The 19424-nt window shown below is 36.6% G+C and overlaps 1 protein-coding gene across 17 annotated transcripts in view; it reads right to left on the minus strand.

Moving 5' to 3' along the window:
- Window positions 1-19424, minus strand: part of ERBIN (erbb2 interacting protein) — a 151270-nt gene that overhangs the window by 4869 nt on the left and 126977 nt on the right. For 8 of the 17 annotated variants that reach the window (XM_009449074.5, XM_009449077.5, XM_009449076.5 and 5 more), the window contains 3 exons: window positions 6737-6880; window positions 3480-3602; window positions 548-754 (listed from right to left, as the gene is read on the minus strand). The exons of 2 other annotated variants lie outside the window; for them this stretch is intronic. In XM_009449074.5, coding sequence (XP_009447349.3) covers window positions 548-754; window positions 3480-3602; window positions 6737-6880 — 474 coding nt within the window. The remainder of the gene's footprint in view (window positions 1-547; window positions 755-3479; window positions 3603-6736; window positions 6881-19424) is intronic. 7 more of the 17 variants (XM_001162804.5, XM_009449078.4, XM_063811169.1 and 4 more) reach the window with 3 other exon arrangements.

The following is a 19424-nucleotide window of genomic DNA, read 5'->3' on the forward strand; positions in this document are numbered from 1 at the left end:
AAAAGATGCAAGAATTAAAACTGTGTTATAAAACACTCCCTTTCACCAGAGACACAACCAAAATGAATAAAGCATTTGATCTCTACCTTTCTAATATTATCATTTTATTAATAACTATCAATAGTTATTATTTAACTGACTTTTAAAGTACTTTTTAAGATTAAATACTCAAAGTAGTTTGAAGTCTGTAGTCAAATTTCAAAATCTAAGGAATTAAGATTTTAAGTGTCACAGAACAATTTCAGCTTAATGGTCTCCTATTTATATTCTTAAGGAATGTCTGACTACTGTAGTATCAACCAGTTTTGGTAAAGAAACTGTATCAGAATAAATAAATCATGCCCAAAATACTAAATCCTATGTTACATGATCACAAAGTCAAATAAAAATTACCAAGTTTAACGCCTTATAAACGTAACATAAAAATAAAACTTTAAATGGTAATAACTACGTTAATATTCTATATGGATTTACTGATAATTAAGTAACCTATAAAAATACATAAAAAGCTTAGTCCCATATTTCAAATAGTCTTGATTATTCTTACCTCTTGTTTTGCCAGTTCATGGCCTTGTCTAGGAGAACAATGGGGCTGTGTATATGGAGGCTGGTGGGCCACTTTCAGCATCAAGTAATCAATTAGTTGTTCTCTAGAGGGATGCCTTGCCACAGATGCCTGAGGGGGGTGATGTATTTGACTATAATTTGCCTGAGGCCTGAGAGGCTGGCCCATCTGTCCATTACTCAAAGGCATCTAAGAAAAACATGAAGTATCTTAAAATGACCAATAATAATGTCTTATTTCAAATATTTGGATTTCTTCTTGGAGCATTACAAAAGCACTAGAGTTTTCACATTCTAATTAAGTCAAACAATATCATGCCACTTACTATTTTTCTATAATTTTAAAACTTAAAAGAAATAAGCTATTAATGTCTTAATTCTAAAGTTTCCTGAGTGCTTGTTGTTACACTCACTTTTTAAAGCTTTCAAATGGAAGTACATCATATCTACATTTTAAATTACTTGCTTTTTTGTGAGCTACATTTGTATTTTCTTAGATGTATCTATCTTATAATAACCAAATGTTAAAATGGCACATAGTATACCAAAATTTTAAAATTTAAGCCAGTCTATGAGATGCGTATCTTTTCCCATACTAAATCAAACACACATACACAAAAGGTACATTTGCTGACGTTTTTCTTCAGAAAAAAACTAATTTTGTGGTAAAATTCTTTCCAAATTTATTTTTCTGCTTTTATTCCTTCTTTTCCAAAATTAACAAGTCAATTCAGCTATCTATGTAGAAAACTGATTTATTCCTTGTGTGTATGTTAGCAACGTTTATAATCTCTTAATATTATTAATTCCATAGACTATTAGCCATAAAAATTAAATGTTGACACTACCCTATTCATAAAGCAAACAGCAAAAAAAATTTAAATTATTAGTTTGTTGTTGTTAGAGAACTATCTTTGTTTTAATGCCTCTCATTTTTAGAGAATAAACCTGACTTAAAATCACCTTTGTAGAAATGTGGCTAATAGCTTATTCTGTTAGCATGAGGAATCTATCTTAAAAATAAGAGGCAGGGTGCAGTAGCTCATGCCTATGATCCCAGCATTTTGGGAGGCCTATACAGGAGGATTGCTTCAGGCCAGGAGTTCAAGATCAGCCTGGGCAAAACAGCAAGACCCCATCTCTAAAAAAAAAAAAAAAAATTAGCTGGGCATGGTGGTGCCCACCTGTAGTCCCAGCTCCTTGGGAGGCTCAAGTAGGAGGATCATTTGAGCCCAGTAGTTTAAGGCTGCAGTGAGCTATGAGCATGCCACTGCACCCCAGCCTGGGTGACAGAGCGAGACTCCATCTCTAAACAACAACAAAAAAGAGGTTACAGTCATATTACAAATATTTGCATATAAAAAGATTTTTGTGTAGAAAAATATGGTTCAGCTATTAACTTATAATTTCCTTGTTGGTTATTAACAGACAGAAAATCTCATCGACAAGGAAATTATGGGAAAACTATGAGGGAAATAGTTGAGGTACAGTTCCCTAAATTAACCCAAAGTAGAAAAGTTTGCAGAAAGATATGGCAACACTTTCAGAACTGCATGCTTTTCTTGGTGAACCTTGCTGAAAGATATAAAGTAGTTTAGCTTTGGTACAGATTTGTATTTTTAAAAAAGGCATTCTATTTCACTGTTAAACTGTGTTATACTTGAGAACTTAGTTAAATTCTGAAGTCTAGGAACACACATGGGTATTCTGTGATAGGACACAAGGATGTTACTGACAAATCTTATATTGGTTGGAGAGAAGGAAAATGAAGGGCTATATTAGCCCTACATTTCTGGAGAAAAAAAACCTGTTTATTACTTGATCACTGTAGATTTAATGCAACTGATTTGCCCATGAGTAATTAACTGGTTCTGCTGTTGCTTTATTACTTACATACAATTCTGCAGATAGCCCATGATTTTCTCTACGTTTATACCATTTATTCCTACATGTAAATTCAGTATCTTTCTCCTGGGTAAAATCCAGGTGACAATTACTACTGACCTTAAGACTCCCTGACACCAAATATTTGGTCTTGCCTACATCAGTGTTAAACATACACATGGAATATATTAAGCTACAATTAGCAGATGGCTCAGGAAATTAGAAAGTATTAAACTCAGTAACCCTAAGCCACAAAATATATGTAATGAGAAAAAACCGGATGACAAAGCTCAATTAAAAGAGGGTAAAATAATAGAAACTTAAGAACTTACATATTAGATGAACTTAAGTATTAGATGACTTATGAACTTATATATTAGATGACCAGGTAGCTACTCTGAAGAGCAACATAGAAGTTTTATGTAATAAATAACTATGCTTCATAATTATATCTGGTCATACTAGAGGCATGGAATCAGTTAAGAAAATAAGAAAAAATAGTTGAGGGAGGATAGTAAAAAATTATCTGTCTGGCACTGGCCATACATAGATAATTGCAACAAAAGTACTAAAAACACAACCATCATCTATTCTACCATATACAAAAGTCTTTCAAGATGATTTCTAATTATCACTTGAAGTAATTACATTTGACTTTAGTAATAGTAAAAGATCCTAGAATGAAGAGTTTAACACAAGTTCACTTTCAGTTCTCCAAATAGTTTTACTATCAGGAATACCAAAAAGGCCTTGATTCAAATGAAAAAATAAATAGGTGGTACTATATAACAGAAATCTAAATGCAAAAATAAAATAATTCTCCAGGGTAGAAAAATCATGGAATGAACTGAGAAATAGTAGACTGGGTCAAATTCTATTTTGTATTTCTGATATTTAAAAAATCCTTACTAATAAAGGGGGTAAAGCCCTCAAAAAAGTATTTTCATCTAAAGCACATATAATATCTAGTCCAAAAGCTGCAAAATATAGAAAGCTCACAGATACTACATTTTGTTTTCCCGAGCACCCACTTTCATCAAGCTGTCTGGAGGAACATCTTTGTGACTAAGTGTGGCTGATGAGTAGTTCTGCTGTCCTGAAATGAATATACCATCTTGACAAGGATCTCCTGAACTGGATGTCTGGGGATGCTTCTAATGAGCAGGAAATAAAAAGTAAACAAATAATGTTCTTTAAGATGTGAAACCAAGAGGATGACACTTGAGAGAAGATTAGGAAAAAATATTGCCAAATAGTGCAAAGATGAAGACCCAAATCAAACACTCCATCATTACTGCCATCAATTAGTATCTTTCACTTCTTCCAAAGGTACATAGCAAGATATTTTTGTATGTATGAAAAGCTTATATGAAAACATATTGTTAATCTACTTATGTACAATACACACATGTAGAAGATGAATTTTGCATGTTATTTTTTCCTTTTAGTTTTACTTACAGTAATACCTAGCTTTTAATACCTTTGAACAACAAATATAGTTATTAATCAAAGTTTAGAGTCTCAAATTTTAAGACCAACTAAAACACACTCATGTTGAGCACTATAAAAAGATTTTTGGTAAAAAAAAAAAAAAATTAACTGCTGTTCTTTCAATAGAACAGTACCCCATGGGATTTTTTTCCCCTAAATTTTAATGATAAGCAGAACCAATACACTTATAGTCTTACAAAACTTATTTTATTGGGATAAGATTGGGGTGTGAAATGAATATAAAATTTGCTTTAGCTTAATTCTGCCACATTGATATGAGTTCAATAGTTTCAGAAGTACTGATATGGAGAAATGCTATTAAAACCAATTAACTGGTTAATATCTTTATAGGCCAAATAATATCCCTGTATTATAGTTTACCAAGCTGATAGCTTTAGGGGAAAAATAGACTCAATCTCATTACCCCTGAATATTTCTTTCTTTCTTTCTTTTTGGAGTCTCACTTTGCCATCTAGGCTGTAGTGCAGTGGTGTGATCAAGGCTCACCGCAGCCTCGACTTCCTGGACTCAAGCAATCCTCCCACCTCAGTCTTCTGAGTAGCTGGGATAACAGTTGTGGTGTCACCATGCCTGGCTAATTTTCTAATTTTTGGAGGCGGGGAGGGGGAAGAGGCAGGGTCTCCCTACATTGCCCTGGCTGGTGTCAAATTCCTGGGCTCAAGTGATCCTCCTGCCTCGGCCTCCCAAAGTGCTGGGATTACAGGTGTGAACCACTGCACAGGGCCCCTGAATATTTTCTTATTATAAATTTGCCAGGAAGCAAGACACATATGTTTTTCACTTCAATTTTAGTTCTAAACACATCCCTATATATATTTTAGAAAACAAAACAGATTGTGATAAATAGCACTATTGTTACATTCAAAACAGTTTACGGCTAGCAACATAGAAATGCAAACTACATCATCATATTGAAAAATTAATCTAAAATCTACTTTGTTATGACATACTACAGCATACATATAGAGTTAAGGATTTCGAATTTAATCTTGGAAATTATATCCGCAACACATCTATCATGTGCAGTTAGTTCAAACCATGGCTTAGAATTTTTAGACGTGATCTAATTTTGTGTATTTATGCAATGAATACTTTATTTTCCTTCTCCCTTTTTGAGATGTGCTTTTAGAATACATACTAATGAATTTAGCTCTCAGCTTGAAATTTTAACTCAAGTGTGAATGTATAACTATGTTTATCTACTTTTTAAAAGAACAAGCACACCATGAATGTAAAAGTAAAATTCAATGTATTCAAAGGCTCCAAATTAAAAAAAAAATCACAAAATGTTACTATAAAAGAATGTGGAAAATACAATTGCTCCAGGTGACTATAAATGGCAAAGATTACCCCTGAGTTAATAAAAGCCACTGATCTTTACCCCCAGGGACTCTTGGAATGAGAGACTGATAGTTATCACCCTTCTCTCTCATCTTTTAAATTGGGAGGTTCCTAGCTGGGCGCGGTGGCTCATGCCTGTAATCCCAACACTTTGTGAGGCTGAGGCAGGCAGATCATCTGAGGTCAGGAGTTCAAGACCTCTGGCCAACATAGTGAAACCCCGTCTCTACTAAAAATGCAAAAATTAGCCGGGTGTGGTGGTGCGCACCTGTAATCCCAGCTACTTGGGAGGATGAGGCAGGAGAATCACTTGAACTCGGGAGGCGGAGGTTGCAGTGAGCTGAGATCGCGCCATTGCACTCCAGCCTGGGTAACAAGAACAAAACTCTGCCTCAAAATAAATAAATAAATAAATGAATAAATAAATAAATAAAATTGGGAGGTTTCAACATAACTGCTGCCACTCTTAACAGCATAGGAATCACATGGTGGCAGGTGACAGAGGACAGCATACGTCTAGGTCAGGTACAGCCAGAGCCAAGAGAATCCCTGAGATTGCTCCTACTCTGTAACACCAGAGGAAAGCCAGGGATATATTAAAATGGGGGATACCATCGCTCAGGTAGAAGTAAAGGACCCAGAAGTAAGCAAATACTTCACAAGGAAACTATGGGGAGGGGATAAAACAGGGTTATTAGAGAGAAAACAGTCTTTTTGGGATTGAAGGAGAGGGGCAGAAGGAAATATTCTAGAGACCATGCTACTACTTCAAGTTGTTACGGGAAAAAAATCTTAAAACAGGGCCATGCCAGAGTTGTTCTTTCTTTCTCTGCCTTTTTATCCCCCACACTAAATTTTGGTTAAAATCATAAACCTTTCTTCTTCACTACTAAGGAAATGTTTAGTAAAATGTGAGTAAGAAAGGATTTGTGCTTTGTCTTTTCACTGACACTTATTACAATTTCTCCAGTCTCACAGTTAATCATGCTCAGTGAATTATGATTAACATTAGTTCAGGGTAGTGCTTTCTCTCAGTCAATTCTCAGTCACTGGAGTTAAAATTATTCCTTCCTGTAACAGGTCTATGGATTACATATAGCATAGCCTTAAAATCCTTAGGAATAGAAAAGTTTAATATTAAGAGAAAACATACTACAAAGAATAGTTTTTGAAGATCTCTCAGTTATTCCTATTGTTCACTTTTTTGCATAAACAAGGGCTGACTACATCATTAGTTTATGACCAAAGAAACTCAGGAGATAATGAATTTATCAGCTCTGAAGAAAGATTTAGAACTAAGCCATGGAAGAACTCAGAGGAAATCAAGGTTTCTAACCCAGAGTAAACATTTTTTTTCCTGGAAACATTAAAACACTTAAAATTTGGGGTTTTCTCTTCTACAAGCTAAAAGTATTGGTCTAGTGTAGGTACTCACTCGAAAAATGTGCCCACCAGAACCTCTTCTGTCTGCAACACTCAAGGCAAGACTGCCCTGGCTGCCATGCAGATCCCTAGAGCTGCCACAGTGAAAACTGCTTACAGTAGTAAAATTGGAATTAAAGGACCTTGACAGCATGCTCTGAATAAAGAGGGGATAGATTTAACAGAGATTAGTGTAGCATGCAAAATCCACGAGACATGTTATATACGTAGACTTATTTACAAGTAACCCCAAAACCAGAGAAGTATCATGCAACACTAATTTTCATTAGTGAAAGAAATTGGAACCATTTACCATGTATTTATATGACAACATATACATATACACAAATTACACGTAAATACAACCATTCACATGTTTAAGCAAAGGAAGAAAGTACAGACATATAACTGCTTTTAGAATGCTATTTCCTTTACTCCTAACACATCTTAGATATATATGTCAGAAAATAGGAGTTGACGCCATATGCTGATGTATGTGTATCTAAAGTCATATACAGAACAGAAATTAATTTCTCTATATAAAGATAAATTTTACCAACACCCAGTAATTCTAAGTCAAATGAATTTTTAGAGAATCTACTTCATTTTATGCAAATTCTAACATATTAAACAAACTGAGTGTTTAAATATACATAACACAAAATGTATTTGCAAAAAATACCATTTCAAAAAAAATTTTTTTTTTAAGAGGTAGACTCCCAGTCTGGAGTACAATAGCAAGCTCCTGGCTCACTGCAGCTTCAAACTCCTGGGCTCAAATGATCTTGCCTCCTGAGTAGACAGGACTACAGGTCCTCATTACCATACCTGGCTAGTTGTTGTTATTGTTATTATTATTATTATTATTATTATTATTATTATTATTTTTGTAGAGACGAGGTCTCACTACACTTGTCCAGGGTGGTCTCAAACTCCTTCCTTCAAGCAATCCTTTTGCCTCAGCCCCCTAAACTGCTGGGATTACAGGTATGAGCCACTGTGCCCGACCACATTTCAATTTCTAAATGTTTAGAAAAATATCTTGCATTAGAGAATAGTTTTAACATACACGAATTTATGATATACCCTTTTTAATTTTATTTTTTAAAGAGACATGGGTCTTGCTATGTTACCCAGGCTGGCCTCAAATTCCCGGGCTCAAGCCATCCTCCTGCCTCAGGCTCCTGAGTAGCTGGGACCACAGGTATGCACCACCATGCCTGGCTAGTTTTTTTATTTTTCATGTAGACAGGGTCTCACCATCTTGCCCAGGCTTGCTGAGTATAACTTTTAAAATGCTCCTGCTGCTCTAAAATTACAAGACGAAGAAAACAAGAAAATGTGTGGCAAATTTTCCCCATTCAAATAAACTGGTATTAAGATCACTATATTTTAGGAGTTAGTGGTGGCCTTTGCTGCTTAAATTTGAAGAGCCATTGATGGAATCCTCTCACAAACTGAGTTCATATGAATACCTAATTGCTAATCCCAGTACTGCCTGAAGATGTACCTCAATAAACACACTGCCTGATTCCCGCTGTTCCACTTGTTTATTCCCAGTGTTATGAACTGCTGTTCTTTCATGTGAGTGCCTTTAGTCATGTCCCTGAGTGCTGAGGGCTTAATGGTCAAACTGGATGAAACCACATTTTGAGCATGGCTTATTATTAATACAGAAATATCATAACAAGCATTTCTGTATTACTCTTAGCAAATACATTCCTTCTCAAAATCTGAAGTTGACGTCTAATGCCAAGAAATACAGGATTCCAGAAAGAAAAAGATCTATAAAATTACCATGTACACTTCCAGTTATTCTGTGAAATCTAAAGTAGTGACTAAAGAAAAAGCTAAACTTATAGCCCAGACCTGCATTTTCCCAAACCATTTCACCAAGGTTAAGGATTTAACGAGGCAATTTGGAGGTTTCATAAACATTTGACTGGAATAAAAAAAAAAACAAAGAAATCATTCATACATACATAAATAACAGACACACACATTTGCTGTGCAGAGAGCTTTAATGTGTTATTGACTCAAGTGGCCTTATTAACCCTTTACACAGATCTTGTAGCAAAGCTTTCTCTGTCATCTCCAAACACATGAGCTTACTGTAAATATTTTACTGATCAATAAAGCTGAAGCTCAAAACAGGTCTGGTTTTAAATTCAGGTTTGTGCAGACATCCACGTAAAACTGCTTCCTGTCATAACACATTGTGCAGTGCTCAATTAAATGCTAGGCATAATGTCCTGGGCAATGTTGTTCATTACAAACTGATAGTTGTATAATAACGAGTGAACGTAACACTTACCATGTTGTGTTAATCATATTATGGTTTGGAATGCTTAATATCTGAGTTCTCATAAGGAATGTTAGTAAATGCTGATAGTAACCATTCACCTCTGAAATAAAAAGTTCTTATTCCTTTTCAAATTTTGCTTATTAATTAAATAAATCTTGAAATTTTCAAGGTGACATCTACTTTGTATCTTCGAATTCCAGGTACAGTTTTTTTTTTTTTTTTTTTTTTTGGCAGTGGGAGGTAAGAGGGGTGACTATTAAAAGGTTTAAAAACTACTTAAGCTTCAATAGATTATTATTACTAACTCTCAGCTGAGTAAAGTAGCAAATTTTAATTTGGGAACTGACCTCATGAGGTAGGGCAGGCACTGTGAAAGCCCCCAGGGAAAAATTTTTAAATGTCTACTTTGCCATTAGAATTAAGATGGTGGGTGTAGGGGAGTGAATAGAGATCCTCCATCATCTTCTACCACTTTGAATCAATGCTTTGAAGTTTGGAGTCTAAATCCTGCTGCTATTAAAGTAGTTAATTAGTAATATATTTATGTAGCACTTTCAATCTGCTTCTAATGCCCATACATTCTGATTACACCATCTAATGAATAAGCATGAATGTAGCACAAAGTAGTTTTATAAATAAAACAGGGACAATTTTCAGAATTACATGATTTTAGAATGTTTTGAACATATGAAAAGAAAGCATCCCCAAGAGAGACTTGCAGAAATAAAGAGTTAATTTTCACTGGCAAATTACTCAAATTATGCTTCAATATTAAGGATTATTTTTACTGAATAAAATTTTTTTAGGAGGCTGGTGGTAGAATCACATTAAACTCTCAGACAACTCAAAAGAACCACATCTAACATTATATAACCTAAAGTACTATATCTGCTCAGGAAGTAACAGTGGCTTCACCTTATTTATTGTGTCAACTTGAAATTCTTCAGACCAGCTTTTAAAGTTGTTCCCCCTCCTTCACATAACACATATATCATCCTGGGAAAATTACTTAATTATTCTGTGCCTGAATTTCCTTACTGGAAAATGGGATAACAAATAAATGGATGCTGGTTCACATACAAAGCAAAACACACACACACACACACACACACACACACACACACACACACGTCAAAATTAACCTGAAAATCTCTGAAATCACTCGGAATGTACAGTTTTATTTATAGACCCCATATAGTAAAGTTTGAAAACCACTTACCTAGGTTAAAGGAAGAACAAAGGTAAAATCTAGGTACAAATGTTTGGTTATTCAAACCATCCTGCCTTAAAATAATAAATTTCTAGCAGTTAATGGTGGGTAAGAGGGGAAAAGATGAAAGATGGTGAAGAAATCTTAAGGGTGTACATATCACTGAATTGGAATGGGCTGCTCTTTGAAATAATAAGTATGTCTAGCATTCTTAGCAATTTAACATTACTTAAAACAATGTATCTTTTCAGTCTCTTAAAAACACACTTTTTTCTTATCCCACATAATTACTGCCTAGGAAAATTCACTCATTCACATGGTTTGTATCTCAAATTTGCATCACTAAACCTAGTATCGTATTGTGTTCCATGTTACTTGCACACAGTCATCACATCAAATTCAATATATTCAAAACCAACTAAGCTATTTTTTGCCAAACTTTTATACTATACCACAATGCTTTAAAGACTTCATTTCCTTAACTACCAGAACTTTAAAAAAATATTGATTTGGCAGGGCATGGTGGCTCACATCTGTAATCACAGCACTTTGAGAGGCTGAAGCAAGAGGATTGCTTGAGGCCAGGAGTTTGAGACCAGCCTGGGCAACATAGTGAGACCCTGTCTCTATTCAAAAAATTAATTAATTAAATAAGGTTGATGACCAAATATCTCAAATCAGAAACCTTGGCTACCTCTTCAATCTTTTTTCTCATTCCATCCCTAAAACTAAACAATTTTAACCCAAGTGTTTTTCAGACTCATCACCACGAGAGCCAAAACCCCAGCTCAAGTATCTCTCATTTGGCTGTTTTATTATTCAAACTGTTTCCTAAGCTACTTCTTATCAATTCATCCTGAACACTTTTGCCTAAGATATCCTAAAATACTCTATATGCTCAGGAAATAATAGTGGCTCTCTTTTGTTTATTGTGTCAACTTGAAATTCTTCTGATAGGCTTTTAAAGTCATTCCTCTACACTACGTAACACATATCATCCTGGGAAAATTACTTAACTCTTCTGTGCCTAAATTTCCTTATGGTAAAATGAGATAATAAAAATATCACACAGGACTCATGTGAAAATTGAGAAATATTTGTATAGCAAGGTAACTGTACAGTGATAGTAGTTTCTGGCACTTTGTAAATACCAAATAAACTTTATATATTATGACTTTCTAATATTCATACTTTATTATCAAATGTTCTCAAAATACATCTTTAATTCAACCAGGTTGAACTCCTTGTCTCTGCTTTCAGAATTCCTTCTTGATATATAACTTTTACCTTAATCTATTAATCTTAATCCTATTTATCAAAATTGTAAGTTTTTCAAAAAGCACTGTTTGTTGAATAATCCCATCTTCTGTGATTACTATTGCATTTATCATTACCATTTTATCTTTCAAAATGAAAACATTTTAGAAATGTATCAAAAAGTCCCCAAATCTCACCGACAGATAATTACTAGCAGTACATTAACATTTCATCTTTTGAACCAGTTATTACCTAAACTATGAAATAATCTTCTGAACTATATTTTCTGAAGAAGAGATGATTAATAACGAAATCATGAAGAAAATACCAAATTTCTATTGAAATTTCTATTTTTGTTAGTTTTATGTGTGTACGTATATAAGTGTGTATATAAATACGAATGTCTCTATTGACATTTTATTGGTATTGTTTCTGACAGATAAGTATATTTAACAGAAAATTATTCAAGATCATCATCCTTGATAAATAGGTATTTAAAACAAATTTTTACAAGCTAAACATACAGAGACTATCTTCACTTTTTAAAAATGCCTTAATCGAGAAATTGGGTGGAGCCAAGATGGCCGAATAGGAACAGGTCCAGTCGACAGCTCCCAGCGTGAGCGACGCAGAAGACGGGTGATTTCTGCACTTCCAACTGAGGTACCGGGTTCATCTCACTGGGGAGTGCCGGACAGTGGGTGCAGGACAGTGGGTGCAGCACACCGTGCCTGAGCCGAAGCAGGGTGAGGCATCGCCTCACCTGGGAAGCGCAAGGGGTCAGGGAATTCCCTTTCCTAGTCAAAGGAAGGGGTGACAGATGGCACCTGGAAAATCGGGTCACTCCTGCCCTAATACTACACTTTTCCAACGGGCTTAACAAACCGCACACCAGGAGATTATATCCCGCACCTGGCTCGGAGGGTCCTACGCCCATGGAGCCTCGCTGATTGCTAGCACAGCAGTCTGAGATCAAACTGCAAGGCCACAGTGAGGCTGGGGGAGGGGTGCCCGCCGTTGCCCAGGCTTCAGTAGGTAACCAAAGCAGCTGGGAAGCTCGAACTGGGTGGAGCCCACCACAGCTCAAGGAGGCCTGCGTGCCTCAGTAGGCTCCACCTCTGGGGGCAGGGCACAGACAAACAAAAGACAGCAATAACCTCTGCAGACTTAAATGTCCCTGTCTGACAGTTTTGAAGAGAGTAGTGGTTCTCCCAGCACGCAGCTTGAGATCTGAGAACAGGCAGACTGCCTCCTCAAGTGGGTCCCTGACCCTCAAGTAGCCTAACTGGGAGGCACCCCCCAGTAGGGGCGGACTGACACCTCACACGGCCAGGTACTCCTCTGAGACAAAACTTCCAGAGGAATGATCAGGCAGCAGCATTTGCGGTTCACCAATATCCGCTGTTCTGCAGCCACTGCTGCTGATACCCAGGCAAACAGGGTCTGGAGTGGACCTCCAGTCAACTCCAACAGACCTGCAGCTGAGGGTTGTGACTGTTAGAAGGAAAACTAACAAACAGAAAGGACATCCACACCAAAAACCCATCTGTACATCACCATCATCAAAGACCAAAGGTAGATAAAACCACAAAGATGGGGAAAAAACAGAGCAGAAAAACCGGAAACTAAAAATCAGAACGCCTCTCCTCCTCCAGAGGAACGCAGCTCCTCACCAGCAACGGAACAAAGCTGGACGGAGAATGACTTTGATGAGTTGAGAGAGGAAGGCTTCAGAAGATCAAACTACTCCGAGCTAAAGGAGGAAGTTCAAACCAATGGCAAAGAAGTTAAAAACTTTGAAAAAAAATTAGACTAATGGATAACTAGAATAACCAATGCAGAGAAGTCCTTAAAGGACCCGATGGAGCTGAAAACCACAGCACGAGAACTATGTGACGAATGCACAAGCCTCAGTAACTGATGCGATCAACTGGAAGAAAGGGTATCAGCAATGGAAGAGGAAATGAATGAAATGAAGCGTGAAGAGAAATTTAGAGAAAAAAGAATAAAAAGAAACGAACAAAGCCTCCAAGAAATACGGGACTATGTGAAAAGACCAAATCTACATCTCACTGGTGTACCTGAAAGTGACGGAGAGAATGGAACCAAGTTGGAAAACACTCTGCAGGATATTATCCAGGAGAACTAACCAAATCTAGCAAGGCAAGCCAACATTCAAATTCAGAAATACAGAGAACGCCACAAAGATACTCCTCGAGAAGAGCAACTCCAAGACACATAATTGTCAGATTCACCAAAGTTGAAATGAAGGAAAAAATGTTAAGGGCAGCCAGAGAGAAAGGTCAGGTTACCCAAAAAGGGAAGCCCATCAGACTAACAGCTGATCTCTCGGCAGAAACTCTACAAGCCAGAAGAGAGTGGGGGCCAATATCTAACATTCTTAAAGAAAAGAATTTTCAACCCAGAATTTCATATCCAGCCAAACTAAGCTTCATAAGTGAAGGAGAAATAAAATACCTTACAGACAAGCAAATGCTGAGAGATTTTGTCACCACCAGGCCTGCCCTAAAAGAGCTCCTGAAGGAAGCACTAAACATGGAAAGGAACAACTGGTACCAGCCACTGCAAAAACATGCCAAATTGTAAAGACCATCAAGGCTAGGAAGAAACTGCATCAACTAATGGGCAAAATAACCAGCTAACATCATAATAACAGGATCAAATTCAAACATAACACTACTAACCTTAAATGTAAATGGGCTAAATGTTCCAATTAAAAGGCACAGACTGGCAAATTGGATAAAGAGGCAAGACCCATCAGTGTGCTGTATTCAGGAAACCCATCTCACATGCAAGGACACACATAGGCTCAAAATAAACGGATGGAGGAAGATCTACCAAGCAAATGGAAAACAAAAAAAAGGCAGGGGTTGCAATCCTAGTCTCCGATAAAACAGACTTTAAACCAACAAAGATCAAAAGAGTCAAAGAAGGCCATTACATAATGGTAAAGGGATCAATTCAACAAGAAGAACTAACTAACCTAAATATATATGCACCCAATACAGGAGCACCCAGATTCATAAAGTAAGTCCTTAGGGACCTACAAAGAGACTTAGGCTCCCACACAATAATAATGGGAGACTTTAACACTCCACTGTCAACATTAGGCAGATCAACGAGACAGAAAGTTAACAAGGATATCCAGGAACTGAACTCAGCTCTGCACCCAGCAGACCTAACAGACATCTACAGAACTCTCCACCCCAAATCAACAGAATATACATTCTTTTCAGCACCACACCACACCTATTCCAAAATTGACCACACAGTTGGAAGTAAAGCACTCCTCAGCAAATATAAAAGAAATTATAACAAACTGTCTCTCAGACCACAGTGCAATCAAACTAGAACTCAGGATTAAGAAACTCACTCAAAACCGCTCAACTACATGGAAACTGCACAACCTGCTCCTGAATGACTACTGGGTACCTAACGAAATGAAGGTAGAAAAAAAGATGTTCTTTGAAACCAACGAGAATAAAGACACAACATACCAGAATCTCTGGGAGACATTCAAAGCAGTGTGTAGAAGGAAATTTATAGCACTAAATGCCCACAAGAGAAAGCAGGAAAGATCTAAAATTGACACCCTAACATCACAATTAAAAGAACTAGAGAAGCAAGAGCAAACACATTCAAAAGCTAGCAGAAGACAAGAAATAACTAAGATCAGAGCAGAACTGAAGGAGATAGAGACACAAAAAACCCTTCAAAAAATCAATGAATCCAGGAGCTGGTTTTTTGAAAGGATCAACAAAATTGATAGACTGCTAGCAAGACTAATAAAGAAGAAAAGAGAGAAGAATCAAACAGACACAATAAAAAATGACAAAGGGGATATCACCACCAATCCCACAGAAATACAAACTACCATCAGAGAAAACTATAAACACCTCTACGCAAATAAACTAGAAAATCTAGAAGAAATGGATAAATTCCTTGACACATACACTCTCCCAAGACTAAACCAGGAAGAAGTTGAATCTCTGAATAGACCAATAACAGGCTCTGAAATTGAGGCAATAATTAATAGCTTACCAACCAAAAAAAGTCCAGGACCACACGGATTCACAGCTGAATTCTACCAGAGGTACAAGGAGGAGCTGGTACCATTCCTTCTGAAACTATTCCGGTCAACAGAAAAAGAGGGAATCCTCCCTAACTCATTTTATGAGGCCAGCATCATCCTGATACCAAAGCCAGGCAGAGACACAACCAAAAAAGAGAATTTTAGACCAATATCCTTGATGAACATTGATGCAAAACTCCTCAATAAAATACTGGCAAACCGAATCCAGCAACACATCAAAAAGCTTATCCACCATGATCAAGTGGGCTTCATCCCTGGGATGCAAGGCTGGTTCAACATATGAAAATCAATAAACGTAATCCAGCATATAAACAGAACCAAAGACAAAAACCACATCATTATCTCAATAGATGCAGAAAAGGCCTTTGACAAAATTCAACAACCCTTCATGCTAAAAACTCTCAATAAATTAGGTACTGATGGGACGTATCTCAAAATAGTAAGAACTATCTATGACAAACCCACAGCCAATATCATACTGAATGGACAAAAACTGGAAGCATTCCCTTTGAAAACTGGCACAAGACAGGGATGCCCTCTCTCACCACTCCTATTCAACATAGTGTTGGAAATTCTGGCCAGGGTAATCAGGCAGCAGAAGGAAATAAAGGTATTCAATTAGGAAAAGAGGAAGTCAAATTGTCCCTGTTTGCACATGACATGATTGTATATCTAGAAAACCCTATCATCTCAGCCCAAAATCTCCTTAAGCTGATAAGCAACTTCAGCAAAGTCTCAGGATACAAAATCAATGTGTAAAAATCACAAGCATCCTTATACACCAATAACAGACAAACAGAGAGCCAAATCATGAGTGAACTCCCATTCACAATTGCTTCAAAGAGAATAAAACACCTAGGAATCCAACTTACAAGGGATGTGAAGGACCTCTTCAAGGAGAACTACAAACCACTGCTCAATGAAATAAAAGAGGATACAAACAAATGGAAGAACATCCCATACTCATGGGTAGGAAGAATCAATATAGTGAAAATGGCCATACTGCCCAAGGTAATTTATAGATTCAATGCCAACCCCATCAAGCTACCAATGACTCTCTTCACAGAATTGGAAAAAACTACTTTAAAGTTCATATGGAACCAAAAAAGAGCCGGCACTGCAAAGTCGATCCTAAGCCAAAAAAACAAAGCTGGAGGCATCACGCTACCTGGCTTCAAACTACACTACAAGGCTACAGTAACCAAAACAGCATGGTACTGGTACCAAAACAGGGATATAGACCAATGGAACAGAACAGAGCCCTCAGAAATAATGCTGCATATCTACAACTATCTGATCTTTGACAAAACTGAGAAAAACAAGAAATGGGGAAAGGATTCCCTATTTAATAAATGGTGCTGGGAAAACTGGCTAGCCATATGTAGAAAGCTGAAACTGGATCCCTTCCTTACACCTTATACAAAAATTAATTCAAGATGGATTAAAGACTTAAACGTTAGACCTAAAACCATAAAAACCCTAGAAGAAAACCTAGGCAATACCATTCAGGACATAGGCATGGGCAAGTACTTCATGTCTAAAACACCAAAAGCAATGGCAACAAAAGCCAAAATTGACAAATGGGATCTAATTAAACTAAAGAGCTTCTGCACAGCAAAAGAAACCACCATCAGAGTGAACAGGCAACCTACAGAATGGGAGAAAATTTTTGCAACCTACTCATCTGACAAAGGGCTAATATCCAGAATCTACAATGAACTCAAACAAATTTACAAGAAAAAAACAAACAACCCCATCAAAAAGTGGGCGAAGGATATGAACAGACACTTTTCAAAAGAAGACATTTATGCAGCCAAAAGACACATGAAAAAATGCTCATCATCACTGGCCATCAGAGAAATGCAAATCAAAACCACAATGAGATACCATCTCACACCAGTTAGAATGGCGATCATTAAAAAGTCAGGAAACAACAGGTGCTGGAGAGGATGGGGAGAAATAGGAACACTTTTACACTGTTGGTGGGACTGTAAACTAGTTCAACCATTGTGGAAGTCAGTGTGGCGATTCCTCAGGGATCTAGAACTAGAAATACCATTTGACCCAGCAATCCCATTACTGGGTATATACCAAGGATTATAAATCATGCTGCTATTAAGACACATGCACACGTATGTTTATTGCGGCACTCTTCACAATAGCAAAGACTTGGAACCAACGTAAATATCCAACAATGATAGACTGGATTAAGAAAATGTGGCACATATACATCATGGAATACTATGCAGCCATAAAAAATGATAAGTTCATGTCCTTTGTAGGGACATGGATGAAGCTGGAAACCATCATTCTCAGCAAACTATCACAAGGACGAAAAACCAAACACCGCATGTTCTCACTCACAGGTGGAAATTGAACAATGAGAACAGATGGACACAGGAAGGGGAACATCACACACTGGGGACTGTTGTGGGGTGGGGGGAGGGGGGAGGGATAGCATTAGGAGATATACCTAATGCTAAATGACGAGTTAATGGGTACAGCACACCAACATGGCACATGTATACATATGAAACAAACCTGCACGTTGTGCACATGTATCCTAAAACTTAAAGTATAATAATAAAAAAAGCCTTAATCTTTGATGTATGAAATCTGTTTATATTTTAAAATTATGAACTATACATTTTTAAGAAAAATAATTATTTTACCATCATAAAATAACCTATTGCACAATATTCTGCTGTTTTAAAAAAATAACTTTAATCAGCTGATAATTTCTTTGTATTTAAAAGATGGTGATGATGAGGATGAAGATAATAGCAATAAACACTTATTTAGCACTTAGTTATATGTGTCAGGTACCCTTCTAAGTGCTTTGCATGTATTAACCCATCTAATTTTTAAACAATCCTAGTAGTTCCTTTCATTGCACCTAACATACACATGAATCCACCAAGGTAAGGAAAGTCAAAGTTACTTGTCCAAGTAGCTAACTGAGCAGCACAGCTAGGATTCGGAACTGTTAAGACTAAAATTCTCTCTAAATGCTTTTTAAAAAATTTTTTTGAAAGTAATTCTTTAAAAATTTAAATTCTTTTAAAAATGTGGCTTATAAAACATGAATCCATTTAAGATAAAACTTTCACGTATGTTAGGTAAAAGCAGTCTCACATGTGAATACTTTTTAAGAACTGAAACAGGCAAACACAGCATACATTTAAGAAAGACATGGAGAATAAAATATCCTAAAAGGAATGCAGTAGAGCTATGGTAACGGCAGGATATATACTTTGGTATTTGCTAGAAATGCTTCCCAACTGATGAGCTAGAAGATACTACAGTGTAGTCAACTAGTGGTCTGGAAGGCAGGTGTCTGGGCAAGCAAATGATGAGAGAAGAAGCACCCCTCGTAATTTCAAAGTATGATATCCTTGAAAATGGGAGTTATCAGCTGCAGATTTGTGTTCAGACACAGTTTGCCCTGTTTCTTTTCTCATAAGGCTTCTCTTTAGTTTCAATCAACTAATTCACACCTCTAAATTACTAGTGAAAACAACTAGGAAACTACTGTCATATACTCTTCAAGAACCCGTACCGTGAATTTCAAAATATGAAAATATTTCAGGCAATTAAAAAAAAAAAGCGGATTGGCACACTGAACAATGAGATAGTTACTACTTGCTTCTTATGTACTGAAATCCAGGTATATCTGTCAGACAGGAGTAGGAGAACAGCCATATAAGATGAAAACTACACAGAACATAAAAACCAAACTCATCTCTTCTTCCAAATCTCCTACTCCTCGTCTATGTCCACTAATAGCCAAAGACATTCCCAACAACCAGTTATTT

This window comes from Pan troglodytes, chromosome 4, assembly GCF_028858775.2.
Source record: "Pan troglodytes isolate AG18354 chromosome 4, NHGRI_mPanTro3-v2.0_pri, whole genome shotgun sequence".
Classification (NCBI taxonomy): Eukaryota; Metazoa; Chordata; class Mammalia; order Primates; family Hominidae; genus Pan; species Pan troglodytes.